The sequence below is a fragment of the Desmodus rotundus genome, chromosome 8 (genome assembly GCF_022682495.2).
Source record: "Desmodus rotundus isolate HL8 chromosome 8, HLdesRot8A.1, whole genome shotgun sequence".
NCBI classification, from domain to species: domain Eukaryota; kingdom Metazoa; phylum Chordata; class Mammalia; order Chiroptera; family Phyllostomidae; genus Desmodus; species Desmodus rotundus.
The window spans coordinates 10,282,907-10,300,283 of record NC_071394.1 but is presented as its reverse complement, the minus strand read 5'-3'; the positions used below and the strand labels follow the sequence as shown (position 1 = coordinate 10,300,283).

At 44.3% G+C, this 17,377-nt stretch overlaps 1 protein-coding gene across 2 annotated transcripts in view; it reads right to left on the bottom strand.

The window, feature by feature from the left end:
* The window catches only part of WASHC5 (WASH complex subunit 5), a 54,758-nt gene that overhangs the window by 27,931 nt on the left and 9,450 nt on the right, over positions 1 to 17,377 (bottom strand). For both annotated transcript variants that reach the window (XM_024572053.3, XM_053929448.2), the window contains exons 7-14: positions 15,338 to 15,490; positions 13,610 to 13,723; positions 11,088 to 11,259; positions 7,281 to 7,408; positions 4,811 to 4,940; positions 2,470 to 2,582; positions 934 to 1,100; positions 782 to 857 (exon numbers count right to left, since the gene is read on the bottom strand). In XM_024572053.3, coding sequence (XP_024427821.2) covers positions 782 to 857; positions 934 to 1,100; positions 2,470 to 2,582; positions 4,811 to 4,940; positions 7,281 to 7,408; positions 11,088 to 11,259; positions 13,610 to 13,723; positions 15,338 to 15,490 — 1,053 coding nt within the window. The remainder of the gene's footprint in view (positions 1 to 781; positions 858 to 933; positions 1,101 to 2,469; positions 2,583 to 4,810; positions 4,941 to 7,280; positions 7,409 to 11,087; positions 11,260 to 13,609; positions 13,724 to 15,337; positions 15,491 to 17,377) is intronic.

Sequence of the window (17,377 nt, the reverse complement as noted above, 5' to 3'; positions counted from 1 at the left end):
CAGTTCTCCAGCCCCCGCCCTGGACTTACTGAATCAGACACTCTGGGGGCGGGGCCCAGCGGTCTGTGCTGTGCCCAGCCCCCGGGGAGTCTCCGGTACACTGGGTTTGAAAGCCACTGTGCTACACAAGACAGCGCATCCTCTGTGGAAAGCAGACGTTCCGACTGACAGACCATTTATTGTACTGAGTCCAGTCAAAGACGTCACAGTGTGCGAGATGCGCTGCTACTTATTACGTCCCTCTCAGAAAGAAAAAACACGCTGACTGACAACTAACTGCGGTGTGTCATTGATGACAAGACCCATCCCCAATGACAGAGATGTTAAAATATGAAAGTGCACCTCAGAATTCGTATGAATTCATTTACTCCATTCAGAGGCACTGAGTAAACTATTTGTCCATTTATCGCGACCTGAAATTACTTGAGCGCAAGGGCCATGCAGAATTTTAAAAATGAATGAGTAGGAGGATTTAACTCACATCCAGGGAATATGGGACCCACAGGATTCACATTTTTAGACACTGGTAAAGCTTTAAAAAATCTACTTCTTCATTTAAAAATAATTTTGTGGAAGATGACCTAACTTATTAATTCACTTGGAGTTAAAGTGAACTATGCTCTCAAAGAAAAACAGCTAACAATTTTCAGTCTACAAAAACACTTCAATTATCCAACTTTCTCACAGGATGGAATCTTGGGCCGAATCGGTGAATGAGGCAGTACTGAGGGCCAACTCTTCCCCAGTGGCCGAGAGCGTGCTCTCCCTGCTCTTTGCTTACCTTGAGGAATGTGGCTCTGAGCTTAGTCACCATGGATGGGTTAACCCTAATGCTCTCCTGCATGATGGATGTGAAACTGCAAAGACAGGCAGGTGGTAAGAAGACATTCACGGTGCTTCCATCAAGGGCAAGTGTCAGGCTGTCCGCATTACCTGTCAATCAACTGCCAAGCGAAAGACAGGTCCCCCACGATCTGCATGGTGATCAGGACCTCCTCTTTAATGTTGATGGTTCGGATCATTTGGTGGAGAAACTTGCGAGTGTCAGCAAGAAACTGACACACTTGCAGATTTGATTCCAGCTGGTGGAATTCTTGGACCTGTGTTACACAGATAAACACATTTAACTTTAAAATCCTCAGTGGCCTGTATGGTGTTCGTTTTTCTTTGAAAATACTCCAAATAAAGCCCATTACTTACTAAGAATTTCTTGGCAAAATTTTTGTTTCAAATTGCAATGTCAGAAATGTGCAAACCAAGTCATGAAACCACGCACAGATCTGTAGGATTGGAAACTGAGTAGTAATTCTCATCCTGTAAACATCTGACGTAGTAAGAGAATACTCCACTTCAGCATCAGTGAACTCGTACTGGCAAATCCTCCTAATTCTGAAGACTTGCGGGATTGATAAAACCAGAACAAGCGCCATCACAACCCAGGTGCTGGCACGTGTCCGTGATGAAGTTCTTCTGATGTCCTCTTTAAAACAAAACAGTGGTGCCACTGTGTCCTGAAATTTTAATGTATGTAATTCAAGGAAGGGCTGGGGCTACATGCCAAAATAATGCAAAAGATAAAAAGCCATCTGAGATTTACAAAGCTGTTTAAAGTTACACCATAGACTTGAAAATCCAAAAAGCACCCGAACTAGAAACAGTACAAGCCAGCCAGTGTTCTGTAACGGTGCGGGAATCTGGAACACCGACAATGCTCTGTTCTACTTTGTGGCCATTAAGAGTGACCACCCTAAAAAACCTCACAAAATTAAGAACAGGCCTATAAGAACGTCTACCAAATGAAGAAAGTATTGTATCTTTAAAATATATAATTATACCAACTGGACAAAATTACAGATGAGTATGGGCTGATGTTTTAAAAATAACAGTTCATGGTTATTGTTCTAATGTTTTTATTTTCCATTTTAAACCTAGTTAAACAAACATACACTTAAAATTTTAAGAGTGGGAAGGTACAATAATTCTTTTTGGCACAATCATTTTTGAGTAGATAAAAAACAATAAACTTTTTTTTCAAAAAAGAAATATACCATTTGTAAGCATATAATTATCCTATAACTATTTTCACTCTGCTGTATGACTTCTAGCTTTCTCCAAGGCATATACATTTTATAAACCTAAAAACGGTGTATACAATGCAATTTCCTTTTCACTTTTACCTCATCACCACAATTTGCTCAATGTTTCTATGCTGTATTCATAATAATTTTCCCAAGACTTTTTATTGCCACGGTTGAAATACAATTTTTGCTGCCATTCCCTTTGTTCTGGTCATTGAATTACTTTCCCACTCTCAGGGCACTGTATAGACTATTACAGTGAGCATATTAACTCGTGTTGCTTTTACTGACAAAACATATTTTTAGATAGATTTAGAGGAGCAGATGGCTGGGTGGGTCAACAGGTATGATTCGTGATCCAAGCACTGTTATTTAAGAAGACCTTCCTTACCTCCTCCAAAGCTTGGATTAGTTGCACAGTTTTTCTGCCTGCAGCAGTAGAATCATCGTAATTTAAAGATAGTATTTGTTTGGAGATCTCTCTGAACCAAGCTTGAAGATTTTCTATTAATACAGAAACAAGGAAAGACTACTGATATCCCAGAATTCTTGTAGCTGTGTCTTCAATTTAATGAAATTATTGTTTACAAATCTAGTTCTCAGTCAGAGTCTTTACTGCGTGCCTACCACTGCTCTCAGGACTTATCCAAACCACCACCACAGAAATGCCTGGGGCATGTGACCTAGTGGAAAAGATTAAACTCCCTCCGTAGCTTAGTCTACAAATCTGGCAGAAAAGGTTTAAACGCCCAAGTACAGCTGTAAACGGATGTGCGCAAAGGAGGCAGTGGCGATGGGGAGGAGTCGCGAAGGACACAGGGTCAACGGGGAGCTTCCTGGAGAAGTAAGTACTGGTACAGGTCTGGAAAGGCAGACAGAGGAGAAGGGATGGTTTGTCCCTAGATGGAGGGACACATACAAACAGAGGCTTCATGGCAAAACTAGCAATGGCGTGTCTTGGGGGAAAGAGGAAACCAACTTGTCAGCAGTGTGAGGTTTGAGTGGTGAGTTGCAGGGACATCTGAATGGAGCAGGGGGCCCCTATGTGCATTCACAAACCAGCAGGTGTTTCACAGGGCAGAGAAAGGAAAGGGTTCAGCATGCTCCCAGTACCTCAGTGGCAAAGCCCCAAACTTCATCTTATTTAATCTGCACAACTATCCGTGGAGCTGGGAGTCAAGGCTCATTTCTCGCATAAGGAAGCTGAGGCCCGGGGATATTAAGAACGCGAAGCAGGGCTCCACTGTCACTAAGTGGTGCAGCCAGGACTGTCACACCTGTCTGTCCCCATTTAAAGGCTTTGCTCTTTTCACCTCACCAAGGTGACCCCCCACAGGTCTCTTTATCAGTGGGATGGTTTCACTTTAATAAAAGCACGTAAGGGCTCATGATGTAAGTTACTATGACTCCCATACTAGTTGTAAGTTTAGTATTTTTTGTGCGTGTGGGACTGAGGACAGCCATGGAGTAGCAGAAAGAGGACAAGGTGTGGAGTCTGAGGCAAAGAGTTAGACCCAAGCTTTAGACCTTTGTTACCGTAGCAAGTGATTACATCTTAAGCCTTGGTTTCCTTACATGTAAAATAAGGATAAAGATGTTTATCTCAGAGGATTGTAAGGATCACATGAGAAATATTTGAGAAAATACTTCCTAAACCAAAATATGCTATGCAGCCAGAAAAAGTGTAAGATGTTGTTCTGAATGACTTATGAGACAATGCTGGTATTTATAAGGACCTAGAAGGGACTAGAACAGAGGTTAATGTGCCTGATTCTACACACTAAGCCGGTTATTGTTACAGGTGGTTCTTTGTTTTTTAGTCACACTATGGTCCCCTGCAAGACAGGTTGCCAATTTGAGTCACATCATTAAAAACTGGCTGACCTTTTTCTATAGGAATAATAATGTAATTTGGAAAAATATTTTAGACCACCATCCCGCATCAAGTAAATCAACAAAAGCCAAATACAATAATTACAAGCTCCTATTGATTAAAAATGGTAAAGTTACTTAAAAATAAAAAGCTATACTATTAAGCAATTTTACTGTACAACTATGGAAATGGATTTGATAGTTAAAACAAACATTAAACATTTAAGAAAGTATGATTTATCACTTTAAAATTCAGAGTGGTCTTTTAGGATAATTTCAAAGGTTCCTATTATATAAAAATCTGAAGGAATACCATAATTTTCCTATTGATAAATTTTCTTTAAAAAAGCAGGATTAAAATTAAACTTAAGCTAGTTTCAAAACAGCCTACAGTTCTCCTTTTACACCACTAGATGGCAGATGCAACAGTGAAAAAGAACCAAGCGAGGTTAGAAGACAAGAATATTATTTATTCCATGTCATCTGTTAGTGGTTATTAATGTTCTTGGGCAAAGTAGCCTTCTGAGAAGATCATGGTAGTTACAGGTCCTTCCTCTGGCCCCCAAGTGCACAAAAGCTGACACACTCATTTTGCACACTATGGTGTAGTGGGGCTGTGGGTCATGACTATAAAGACTACCTACGAACCAGAGAGTAAGAGAACCCTGATTTGGCTTAATCTCCTCCTGCAAACATGAGAAACCCGAAGTCCAGAGAAGGTATGGAAATTGCTCAAGAGATCTCCACCAGCAATGTCTTGGCACAGAATGAATGACGACGTGAGGGCTTCTGACTCTGTCCATTTCTAACAACCTGTGCGTCTACCTCAAGCACACCAGCGTTTCCTCTCCTGCAATTACCGTTCTTCTCCACTCTGGTCAGGGGCTTCACCCCCGAAAAGACATCGGCGAGCTCCGTCATCCGCTCCGAGCCCTCCTTCTTGTAGTGCTCCCACTTGGCTTGCTTTTCTGAGAGCATCTGCTTGAACATCTGGCGAAGGGACAGAACACATTTATTCACGCACGAGGAAAACCCAGATTAGGCAGCTTACTAAGAACGCCTCGGTGGCACCCAGTGTATTAGAAACACGTAAGGCCTAGTGTTAACATTGCCCTGACGCCGTCTCTTAAGCCTTTTTTCTCTATGCAGACGGAGGGGCAAGGCTAGACCCTCCCTAAGGTAGCGGTTCTCAGATGGAAGGGGCATGGGCACCCCCTGGAGGACCCGCACGTCGTCAGATTCCTAACCACCCCCCACACCCCCCCCCCCCCCCCCCCCGTGAAGATTCTGGTTCAGAAGGCAGGTCCAGGATTCAGCATTTCAGTGTGGAATTACATTTGCTGACTACCGCTCTAAGGTCCTTTTGAGGTAGCAATTTCTGTGATGTCTAGTACAAATAGAGCAAAATAATGAGGAATATGAATTTCTGACATTTCAGTGTGGCTCTTTAACCTATATTTTCATCTCTCCTACTTCCCACCCCAACTCTTTTTGTAGATTCTCCTATAAATACACTAATTGAAATTGTGTTTCTTCTGATTTTTTAAAAAAGATTTTATTTATTTTTAGAAAGGGGAAGGGAGAGAGAAAAAGAGGGAGAGAAACATCAATGTGTGGTTGCCTCTCATGCACCCCCACTGGGGAACCCGGTCCGAAACTCAGGCATGTGCCCTGACTGGGAATTGAACCGATGACCCTTTGGTTTGCAGGCCAGTGCTCAATCCACTGAGCCACACCAGCCAGAGCGTTTCTTCTGATTTTTATACAAAGGTGTGCCTCCTAATTTAAGGACCATCTTCTGTCCCAAATCCGATTTTACAATTTGTAAAACCTGTGGGTTCAATCTGCGAATCAGCTTTTGAAGGACTCAAGGCCATTTGGAGCGCAGTGAAGGCCTCGGGTGACAGTTTTGCTGCTGCTGCTACCGGTCACATGGCACTGATGGGCCCTAGGCACCCATGAAGATAGGGCGGGCTCTATGAATAAACCTCACTCCCCTCACCCTTCTGCATATCTCACACACTACTCATCCTGCCTGATCACTGAAGGTTCCTCTGCCCCGGCCCCACAAAATTCCACCCCGCCTCGATCCCTTCATCTGCAGATGGAGTCTCCCTACCCCATTGCTTGTTTTTCCAGTATTCATTATGAAAAAAACAAAGAATTTCTTAAGAGGACAATCAGCACTCATGCACTTTTATCTCTTAAGAGCCCAGGGAAATAAATCCCTGTACCACTGTGGCATTCCTCTGATTTTATAAAGTTATGCGGAGACAAGCCACTGAAAACACTCAGCACATACGTTAACGTTAGGTTAATAATCAAAACCTACGTTTTCTGAGCTGCTTAATAGGAGAACACAGTGTCCTCGCCTACCTCAAAGCTGAAGGGACCTCCACTGTACTCCTAACCTGACTGAGGCAAGGTTCAGTACTGGTTCTGAACGGGCATTAACGTCCTGGGTGAGTTCCTGGGCTCAGCTGATCCACACCCCCAAGGCTGCTGTTCATAGAACCTGGGCACTCCCAGGTGTCTGCCATTTCTATTGTGCCCACAGAAGCTTCCTGAGGGAAAAGACTAATCCCAGAATATCTGTTAGTCAACTCAGACCTCCTTAAAGCCCTTAGGAGAAGACCTTGTTCAAAGGCAAATCCTCCACCCTACCCAGGCCCTTTCCAATACGTTATCGCAGCTTTTACATAAAGACTTACATCCTGCAAGGCCTGGCATAGGTGGGCTCCTGCCACCTCGCTTCAACTCGCTTCACACCACCTCTCCCTTGCGTTCTGTCCCTGCAGCCAACTGGTCTCCCGGGTCCTCAAGCTGGCCACGCTGTCCCTCACCCAGGAGGGCTGAGACAAACTCTGTCTTCTCTTTGGAATGTTCTCCATCACACTCCCTATCTTCATGTTTGCTAACTCTGACAGGTCCCTTCCTCAGGTCTTTTCAGAAGCTTCTCTTCTCTGGGGAGTCGTCAAAGCGAGGACAAGCTGGGTGTTTTATTTTAGGTGTCCAGAGGACTCTGCTCCTTGCCTTTAGAGCACGTGTCTCGGACTTCACTGACATCTCGACTAGTGATTCCCTGGGTCGCATCCATATCCCTCACAGGCTGCAACCCCACAGCCCTGCGCATCCCCAGCACAGCCTCTCCAATGACAGCTGGCACTAAATGCGCGCTCAACGTTTAATTCTGTCCCCTCTTCATAAGAATTATCTCAGATACTCAGAATCCTTAGCTGGAATCAGAGATACTGCTACTAAACCCCAGTCTTTCAAAAAAAATTTTAAACATAAAAAAAAATGCATTTGGCAATTATTCATTATTTTTACCTCTTTGAGTATGAACTCAAATTGTGCAGTGTCCAGCAGCAACTGAAAGAGGATCTTGGGATTGTACCTGGAGTCCGTTAGGATCTGGTCCTTGATCTGACGAAGGCGCTTGTTGTTCGGGTCACAGGCTAGAACAGGAACAAGAGAGCCTCCACTTATTAAATGTGTAGGAAAGATCTACGGAATATGAATTCTTAAATACTCTCCTTCATTCTAAGTCTGTAAAAGGTAAACAGCAAATGTGTATCGATGATCGGTGGTAAAATTAATCACAGTAAATGTGTGCTCTGGGGGAAAGCGTAACTGAATTATCAAATATGACAACTGGATTGACGTGGAATGCCCTCTGTGATGTAATGTTGAATGAAGAAAGCAGGCTGTGGAACAGTATTTCCAGATTTCGTAGGCATTTTGGGGTTGGTTCACTGCCAGTGGTCCAACAGGGGTAGGCAGAGCCTCCTCACGTCCCCCGTCTGCTGGGGCTTGCTTTTGGTTTAGAGCACTGAGCTCTGCCAACCAATTGTGGGCGGGCCTACAGAAGAGCTGACACAGCAGGCCGGGGACTGCTATCTTCAGAAAGGCCTGTTCGCAAGGCAGGCCTCTGGGAACCTGGATTTTGAAAGAGTTCCCACCATTCTGAACACTGGCCACAATGGCCCTCTAGGCCGTAACTGTTTGTCCGAACAATGCCTGTGACGAACACCTGCTCCCTTTCAGGGAGTCTGGAACGTGGTATGTGCCAAGCAGAGGCTGCCTGTGATCAGCCCCTGCCGGTCACAGAGGGCCCTGAGTTTCTCATGAGCTGCCCTGGTCGGCCACATCTCCCACAGGCTGGCACACCTCCCTGCTGCTCACTGAATTACACGCATCCCTAGGACCCCACCGGGACAGGACCTCTGGGAGCCTGTGTCTGCTTTCCTCCAGACTTGGCCCCATGCACCTTTCCCTGCACTGATTTGTTTTCTGTCCCGTTGTTGTAAAAAATTGTAGCTGTGAGCACCACTACGTCCCCCTAGTATTCCTAGTATAATCACCGAACCTGGGGCGGTCTTGGGGACTCTTGACACAACAGGGAGGCAGGGTCACCCACACAAAGATGTGGCACCTGCAAATGGAAAACACCAGGCCCGGGCCCTTCTGTTCCTTGTGAAGACCCAGGAGTAAAGCCGACACTCGGGGCTTTCTGGACTAGCCACTGTCCAGGCCCAGAGATTAGGGCAACCAGGCCACAGTCCCACAATTGGGCAGTGACTGACCCAGGGACAAACACCAGAGGTCGTGATTCCCTGCTCAGCCTCTCAGGTGCCAAGCCAAACTGTATTAATAAAACAAACAATATGTTTTTTAAAAGTATGTAGACTAAAAATACTGATATTTGCTGAAATTGGTTTATGGGGCCAATTACTGCCTAAGAAAGAATAAGAAAATAGGGTAAGGCAAAAATATTTACAAGCAAAAGCAACCTGGACTGCGAATAAAGTCAAAATAAAAACTTCAAAGCAACAGTCAACTTCACAGCTCACAAGGATCAAGGTCCCTGGGAGTGACTCTGGCACCACATGTGCACATCCCTGCCTCCCTAGTCCTCCCATCAGCATCTCGGAGTGTCTGACATGTACAGAATGACCATGTGCAAGAGCAAGTGCAGGGGTGATTCTGATGCTTCACCTACGGTGAAGCCTGCAGAAGGCCAATTTCTGTGTTGATCTCTAAGTTACTCTGTCAGGAGGAGAAGGGCTCAGCTCTCATGGCAGACTGCTGATTTGTCAAGCTTTCTCCCTGACTACCTTGGAACTGGGGACACTGATCACACAGAGGCAATTTTTCAGCTTCGTATTTGCTTAACTTAAAAAACAACCCATACCAAATGTATAAGGATTTCAAATCCTTACTCAAGGACGTGTTCATTGATTTTTAGAGAGGAGGAGGGGGGGGAAGGAGGAGGAGGAGGAACAGGTGGAGGAGGGGGAGAGGAAGAGGAGAAGGAGAAGGAGAAGAAGAGAAATATCCAAGTGACAGAGAAACATCGACTGGTTGCCTCTCATACATGTCCCAACTGGGGATTGAGCATGCAACCTAGGTATGTGCCCTGACTGGGGATCAAACCTGTAACCTTTTCATGTACAGAACAATGCTACAACCAGCTGAGCCACCCAGTCAGGGCTATATTAATTCTAATTCAACAAGAAAACTTCTGATATTAATTTGCTTTCATTTTTTGGATAGGGGACATCACTGGGCGTTAAAGATTAACTCCCTGGTATAAACCAGGTTTGGTCCCAGTGTCCTCTGGCCTGATCCTCTAAGATCTGAGCGGTGATAACGTGGGGGCCAGACTTCGCCAGCCAGCTACCCTAGCCTCATCAATGTTGGCTCGGAGTGAGTTTCTTCAACAGCCGCAAGGTCCCACAGAAGCCTCTGAGCCTGGGTGAAATGCCTGCACCGGCTAACAGGACGGGGTATGGAGAGGATGTTTTCCTTTCTGCACACCATGACTGAAACACCAGAAAGCTAAATAAGCAGTTACTTTCTCCACATGTGACTCACAACCAGAGAGGCAAACCATTTGTTTCTGGTAAATTATGACCTTGTGCAATCAGGTCAGATGACTGCCAGCCACAGAAATGGAAAACAGATGTGGCTGCAGATCAAAGCAGAGGACTCTGGGCAGCCGAGGTGGTCCCCGGCATGGCGCGGACCCAGGAGCCCGCCGGCTCCCCGAGCCTGGGCCCGGCTGTCAGGAACAGTCGTCTAGAAGACGGAGACGAGGCTGAGTCACTGGGAAACCGCTGCTGGATTCATGGTAGGACAAGACCAGGGCCTGAGCTGTTTATAGGCTTGGGAAGGTAAGACTTTTGGCAAAGAAGATCATAGCTGAGTCAAGGTAGTAAAATCTTCAAATTAAGCTGAAGTTTACGTAAAGCCAACTCAACTAATTAAAAACAGATCCATTCTGCGATTAAAAACTTCAGCCATGGTATTCCTGCTGTGAGTAAACCACGAACTGAAGAGAGGCCTGGGACGAGAAGCAAAATGGTGGAAAACACTAAAGCAGCTGGAAAGCAGCTCCTGGGAGAAGGATCTAAGACGGCGGGGAGTCCGCAACGGGCCTCACTGCACTGAAGTCATGGCGTCAGCAGGGCCGTGCTCCTTCTGGGAGCCCCAGGGCGAACCCACTTTCTCGTCTTTTTTAACATCTAGAGGCTGCCCTTCGTCCATATTCCTTGGCCTGGGGTCCTCTCCGTTGCTGAAACCAGCGATGGCCCGTGGAATCTTTTCATGATGCCATCTTTCTAGTTCTGCCTCTTCTGCTTCCCTTCTCCCAATTTCAGGGCCCTTGTGATTGCACTGGACCCACTGGGATAATCTCCTTCCTTTAAGATTAACTGATTAGAAGCACTGATTCCATCTGCAACCTTTACTCTCCTTTGCCACATAACACAACATACCCACAGTTTCTGAGGGATAGGCCAGGAACATCTTCGGGAGAGATGAGCAGGGAGACATTATTCTGCCTACCACAGAGCTGAAGTTAAACTTTTCATACGCATACATCTATCTCCCAGTTTGACCAGCGACAAGCCCCTTGAACACGGGAGGCAAATTTCTCAATTCCACGCACCTAACAGTATTGGACAAAGGAGCTGTTCAGGTGGGTACTGACTTGCCCGAGGAGGCACGGAAATGACTAAGTAAGACAGCAACTTGATTCTCATCCAAGGCCTACAACACCCTGCACCATGGAGCAGGTCTCAGCTCTGAAAGCCTTTCTGCAGAGCGACAGAGACAGCCCCGTTCGTGCCTCACCTGAATCAGCTGTGTGAAGCATCAGCCACCGGATGGCGACGTTGCAGTCTCTCAGGCAGTTCAGAAGCCGGGGGATGTTGTCCAGCACCATCTCCTCCCGTAAATAGCCTTCCTTCAGAAACTGCTGCACTTGAGCATGCACTCTCTCACTGACCGTCGCATATCTGCTTGCCTTTGCAAATGAAAAACTTGAATCACATATTTAAAAACAGAGAGAATTATGTGTCTTGAAAGCGAATCACATTCAAGTGGATCCCGGGATGGATTCTAACATTTCTATGATATGACTAACATACGGCCTATAGCTGATAGGCTCAAAGGCAAGTGGTTTATTGGACATTTTTAAAAAGAGTATTGAACTTGGCTAAGAAGACAAATAACCCAATTAAAAAATGGGCAAAGGACTTAACAGACACTTCTTCAAGGAGGACATACAGAGGGTCTGCAGACATATGAAAAGATGCTCAGTATTGCTAGCCATCAGAGAGATGCAAATTAAAACCACAATGAGATACCACCTCACACCAGTCAGAGTGGCCAACATAAACAAAGCAACAAACAACAAGTGTTGAAGAGGATAAGGAGAAAAGGGAACCCCAGTGCCCTGTTGGTGGGATTGCAGACTGGTGCAACCACTATGGCAAACAGTATGGAATTTCCTCAGAAAACTAGAAATGGAACTGCCCTTTGACCTGGCAATTCCACTGCTAGGATTATATCCTAATAACCCTGAAACACCAATCCAAAAGAATTTGTGCACCCCAATGTTCATAGCAGCACAATTTATAATAGCCAAGTGCTGGAAGCAACCTAAGTGCCCATCAGTAAATGAATGGATCAAAAAACTATAGTACATTTACACAATGGAATTCTATGCAGTAGAAAGAAAGAAGGAGCTCCTACCCTTTGTAACAGCATGGATGGAACTGGAGAGCATTATGCTAAGTGAAATAAGCCAGGTGATGAAAGACAAATACCATATGATCTCACTAACAGGAACCTAATCAACAAAACAAACAAACAAGCAAAATATAACCAAAGACACTGAAATTGAGAACAGGCTGACAGTGACCAGAGGGGAGAGGGGAGGGAATTTCAGGGGAAAAGGGTGAAGGGTTTGCAGGAACAATTATAAAGGACACATGGATAATAACGGGGGGCAAGGAGGTGGGGTGAAAATGGGAGGGAGGTGGGAAGGGCTAGGGTGTTGGGCTGCGGTGGAGGGAAAAGGCAGAAAACTGTACTTGAACAACCATTTAAAAAAAAAAAAGCATTGACCTTGGAATTAAGAGACTAAAATCTAGTCCTGGCTGTGATAAAACATTGGTGTGACTTTGGGTTTAACCTCTGTGTGTTGGTTTCTTCATATGTAAGTGGAGAAGTAGACCAGGTGGCTCCCTTCTATTTTGGGGTGGAAAAGAAACACAAAGGCAGAAGACAAAGGATCTGTTCTTCCTATTGTTATCAACAAAGGAGGCAGAGCAGAGCAGAAACGTGCAAAAGATGAGCCTTCTGCAAACATACGAAAGCTTAACAAAGAACACACTTCCGAGCATGGAGACTGAATTTGCAGACCTTTTGGAAATTTGGTCATTCTGCTTTATCTAAAGTAAGAGTTAAGTGTTAAACATCATTCACCTAGTCAGGTTAGTTTAAAACTGTCACTAGATGCTTCATCAGGAGACTCTGAAGAACTCCTTGCAATGTCACAAGCGAGAAAATGCAATTTTGGAAAGAGATTTCAGTCATGAAAGATTAATGCTCGGATGCCGACAAGGACGGAAGCACCACTTTCTCTAACCCATTTCTAGGAGACATTCCAAAATTGGAATCATTTTGTACATTATTTATGGAATGCAATGTATTCGAATAAAACATGCTGAAGGTTTTGAATCAATATTATTCTATCCATACTGGAAACTGAAAAATTCAGACAGCCAGGCTGCAGAAGATAATTGTTTGGAAATACAAGTATACTCCCCAATAAAAATATTTTATTGTTCTTTTCACTCAGTTGTTTCTTTCTAGCTTGTGCTCTTTATCGAAAAGATATAATGTAGCCATTTAAACACTAGGCTTTAGTCTTGTTGCTTATCTTGCCCATCAGAGATGGCGAATGTAAATTACAGTGACAGGCATATGTGTACATTCAGTTACTGTCTTCTACACTCATCCTGTTGATGGAAACATTAAAATTCTGGTTAGTGGTAAAAGTAGCTCAATCCACAAGGACACAGTCTTTAAGCAAGAGTTAATAAAGTCAATGGAAACCCCATGCCACTCTGATTCATTTTAGGATGTGGAATCTTCCCTAGGACCCAAGTCTCCCATTTATATACACACCACACATGTTAAAAATCTACAATTATCTATCTCATTCTGCAAAATTCAGCTTTCGTTAACCGTTGCATTCATGTTTTTGTGGACATCTTCCAAATGCCTTGGGAAATCTACTTGGCTCCCTTCCTACCCCATTAAGGCAGGCTGGTGGTTGTTTGAGAATTGGATTGGCCAGAACTTACCTGTTCTCTGACATTTGCAAGGTCCAGGGTATTGTTTAAAGCAGTTTTTGCAGCTTTGTAAGGTTCCCAAGCATCTGCGAGATTAACTGTGATCCCCATGTAAATGCTAATTACCTGAAAGAGGAGACATTCACTCAGTATTTGCCAAATACCCAGCCACTTCAAGGCAGTGGGCTAGAAAAGCACAGAATTAGAGACGTTGCTCACTCCAAGTTTAAATGCCATTGCAAAGAAAACCAATGAGAAACCAAGAGTTTCCAGATACACAGGGAAGTGTTTTTCCCCGTGAGCACTTTGGAACAAAAGTGACCATGTTGTTATTCACGGGACAGTAAGTAAAACAAGGTTTTCCTTTCAAACGGCTGCGTGTTAGATTCCCAGATGAAGTGAAGCAGTCACTTTGACTAGACTTGGGCTTTGAAGAGAGAATGTCCTCAAACATTTTCATCTTGGCCTTTACACTCTTAAAAGCTACCGAGGACCCCAAAGAACTCTTTTTGAAAAGGTGGATTGTAACTACTGGCATTTAGCACATTACACATTAAAACTGACACATTTAAAAAATATTTAATTCATTTAAAATAACAATAAACCCATTACGTGCTAACATACTTTTTTGTATTAAAAAAATCCAATGTAAATCTCCCCTCCCCAAACCTGTGAGAATGGCACTGTTTTACATTTATTTAAAAAAAATATTATATGCAATCCCTCCTTAGCCCTATTAGTGTTTTTCTTTAAAATTCTCTTGGTGTAATCTTAGTATTTTCTCATTAGTTTTTTATTGGTTGGCATTTGCCTGGCATTATCTTTATCTTTTTTTATTCCTTCATTCTCAGTGTGCCGGGGTGCTTTGTTAGGAGTGTAAGCATCATGTAACTGGACTTTGACCTTCCTTAATTCTAGAAGCGTTTCTGAGTACAGCATGGTGGCCCACACTTCTTTGCTAAGTGTAGGCAAATGAGGCCAGACTACCAGAGTTTTCCTCTTGCTTCCTTAATTCTTGCTCATGAGAATGGCCATTTGTGGACAGGAGGCATCACCTCTTAATTGCAGTCTGCTCTTCTCCCAGTAGAGGTCCCCATTCAGGTCCCTCATCACAGACAGTCTGTGATTCAACAGATGGAAATAAAATCGACTGCCTGAGAACATGGTCCGCCTTACTGTTCTTTGTTAAACCTCTGAGCAAAGACAACATTTAATACATATGCACATTAAGTATGTTAAGTCAGTTTTATTTCTTTAAGAGTTAATATTTGTAAGTGAAACATTACAAAGTTATAAGCAAATCAATCCCTGCAGTAATCTAAACCCTCATCGCCCCATCAATGTTAGCTGATAGATAAAACTTATTATAACACTGAAATTCCTATTTCTAGAAAGACAAACTAGATGAATTCCACTGGCTTAGATTCATAAAATAGGAGAGAATAAAGAAAGGCTTGTGTAACTCAGCTGCAATCTCTGTAGCTAAAGTAAGATACATTATAATACATGGTTTTATCTTGAAAGTATCCACTTAAGAAAAAAACAGATTCAGGAAATTTTACTGGATGATTTATTCTTTCATGTTATGATTTATAAAATTTTTAACACGCTTAAAGTAATTTTACCTAAGTGACTTTATTTCTCACTTGGCCTCTGGGTAATAGGCCAAAAGAATGGAAAAGCCAGTTCTCTAATGCACGTACTATAGAGAAAAAAACCAAAACCAACAGTCATACTTGCCCAATTATCTGGAAAGTATTTATCCACGATCTCTCTCATCTTTGCTTGATGGGTGTGAAGAATGGAAGGTTCAAAGTAGAGAATGACGTAGAGCATGGCGGCCTGGGTCGCCAGGGCTGTGCTGCGGTGCTCCGGCAAAGGGTACGCCGAGACCTGCAGTGCGGAGAGGACACCCAGGAGATGCGGCCGTTGGTAATGATTAAACTTGCATGCACCACATATGCGACCTAGTTCTAGGACAGATCAGTCTCTAAAAGTCCATCTCCTTGGAGGATCCTGGGCACTGGGAGCAATTCTCCTGGCACTGCTAACCAGGGCCTTCCTTCTTACCCCTAACCACACCGCATCATTCTCTTCCTTCCAGCCCTCAACTCTGTTGCAATTCTTAGTCTTACGAAAAGAAAGTGGTAACCCCCAGGTCTCCCACTAGTTGTCCATTTCTGTGCCTTTCCCATCAGTCTCTTAGAGCTGACAGACTCCATACTCCCCACTGCTTTTTTCTCTCTTCCTGTTTGTTCCTGAGCTCACTGAAGTCTGACCCCCACCATCACCTCGACAGAATCTCCTGTGGTCGCTCATGCCCTTGCAGCCACCCAATTCAATGGCCTCATTTTAGCTCTTTCACTTAAATTCTCCCAGGAATGGAATGCTCTCCTTCCCTGTTTCCCAGACACCACTCCTCTTAATGTGCTTTGCTGGGTGGTCTCCTTCTGCCTGCCTTTCCAAAGCTGCTGTGTCCTGGTCCACTGCCTCATGCCCTAGGAATCTCGGGCGGCACACAGGACGTATCACCTCTATAAGCAGAAAGGGAGGAACTCATTACAAGGACAGACAGAGCAATGTCACATGGAACCCGGCCAGGTCTCTGGAAGGGCCTAGAGCTGTGAACCAAGAAGCCTTCGGTTTCTCCCCTTGCGTTTGCCAACTTTTTGCTCTCTCCCCAGGCGGTTTTCTCTAACATGGCAGAAGGACGCTGCCCCAAACTCCAGATTTTGCATGATGTGAGCAAACCCACGCCCAGAAACTGTTTCTCAGGCCCAATTCCAAGTTGCCTGGCGACAGGGAATCTGACCCATCTTAGGTCAAGTGACTGGCCCCACCCCAATCATCCAGGACGGGAGGTGTAGGGCAGAGTGGGGTGGACACACAGTACAACCACAGCTCAACCCCTGTGCTAATGAAGGTCATGGGCAAGGAGGAAAGTGAAACATATTGCCTTGAGAAATGGACAAAGTGGACTGCATAGGAGGCTGAAGGGGTAAGGACAGGGAGGGAAAAATCAGCACGGGTTTTGAAGTCATACAGACCTGAATTCAAACTACGGTCCTGCCACCTAGCTACGTGATCGTGTGAAAATTACTTAAGGTCTCTAAGCCTTAGTTTTCTCAACAGCAACGTGAGAATTATGCTGCCTACTCTGCACGACTACTGTAAGGAATAGAGAAAATGGTATATGAAAAAACCTCGTATGATTCTGGTTCATACTGAATTCTTAATACACGGCAACAAATACAGAGAGCTGCTACTGCAGGTGGCTCCTGATTTTGAGTTGTCTTTAAAAAGCTTTTATTTACACTTAACATATTCACACAAAACACTAACAGGTCACCTAAAGAACTGTACAGAGCAGGTGTGCCCCGTGATAAATGGTACCTAGTTACCAAAGGTTCAACTCCCTTCTAGTAAATGATATATATATTCATATACTTATATACATGACACATAAAATTATGTTTTCTTCAGGAAAATGAAGTCAAATGGCAATTTCCTTTGGCGTCCCTTTTGGAGAGGAAAGTGAGACCACTTCCAAATGCTGTAGGGTTTTCGTAGCCCTGCTCATGCTGCCTCCTTTGTCTGGACTGCTCTCACGCCCCCTGGGAGACGTGTTACAATGTTGCCGCCCTGTTACACGCTCCTTCACCCCAGATAACACTCTTGTTCTACTGTAATTCCTTTAGCTGTTCCTTTCCTCACCTGCAAGCTCATTGTATGTAGCGACCGTGGCCTCCCTTGGCAGCGATGTATCTGCAGCACATGGAT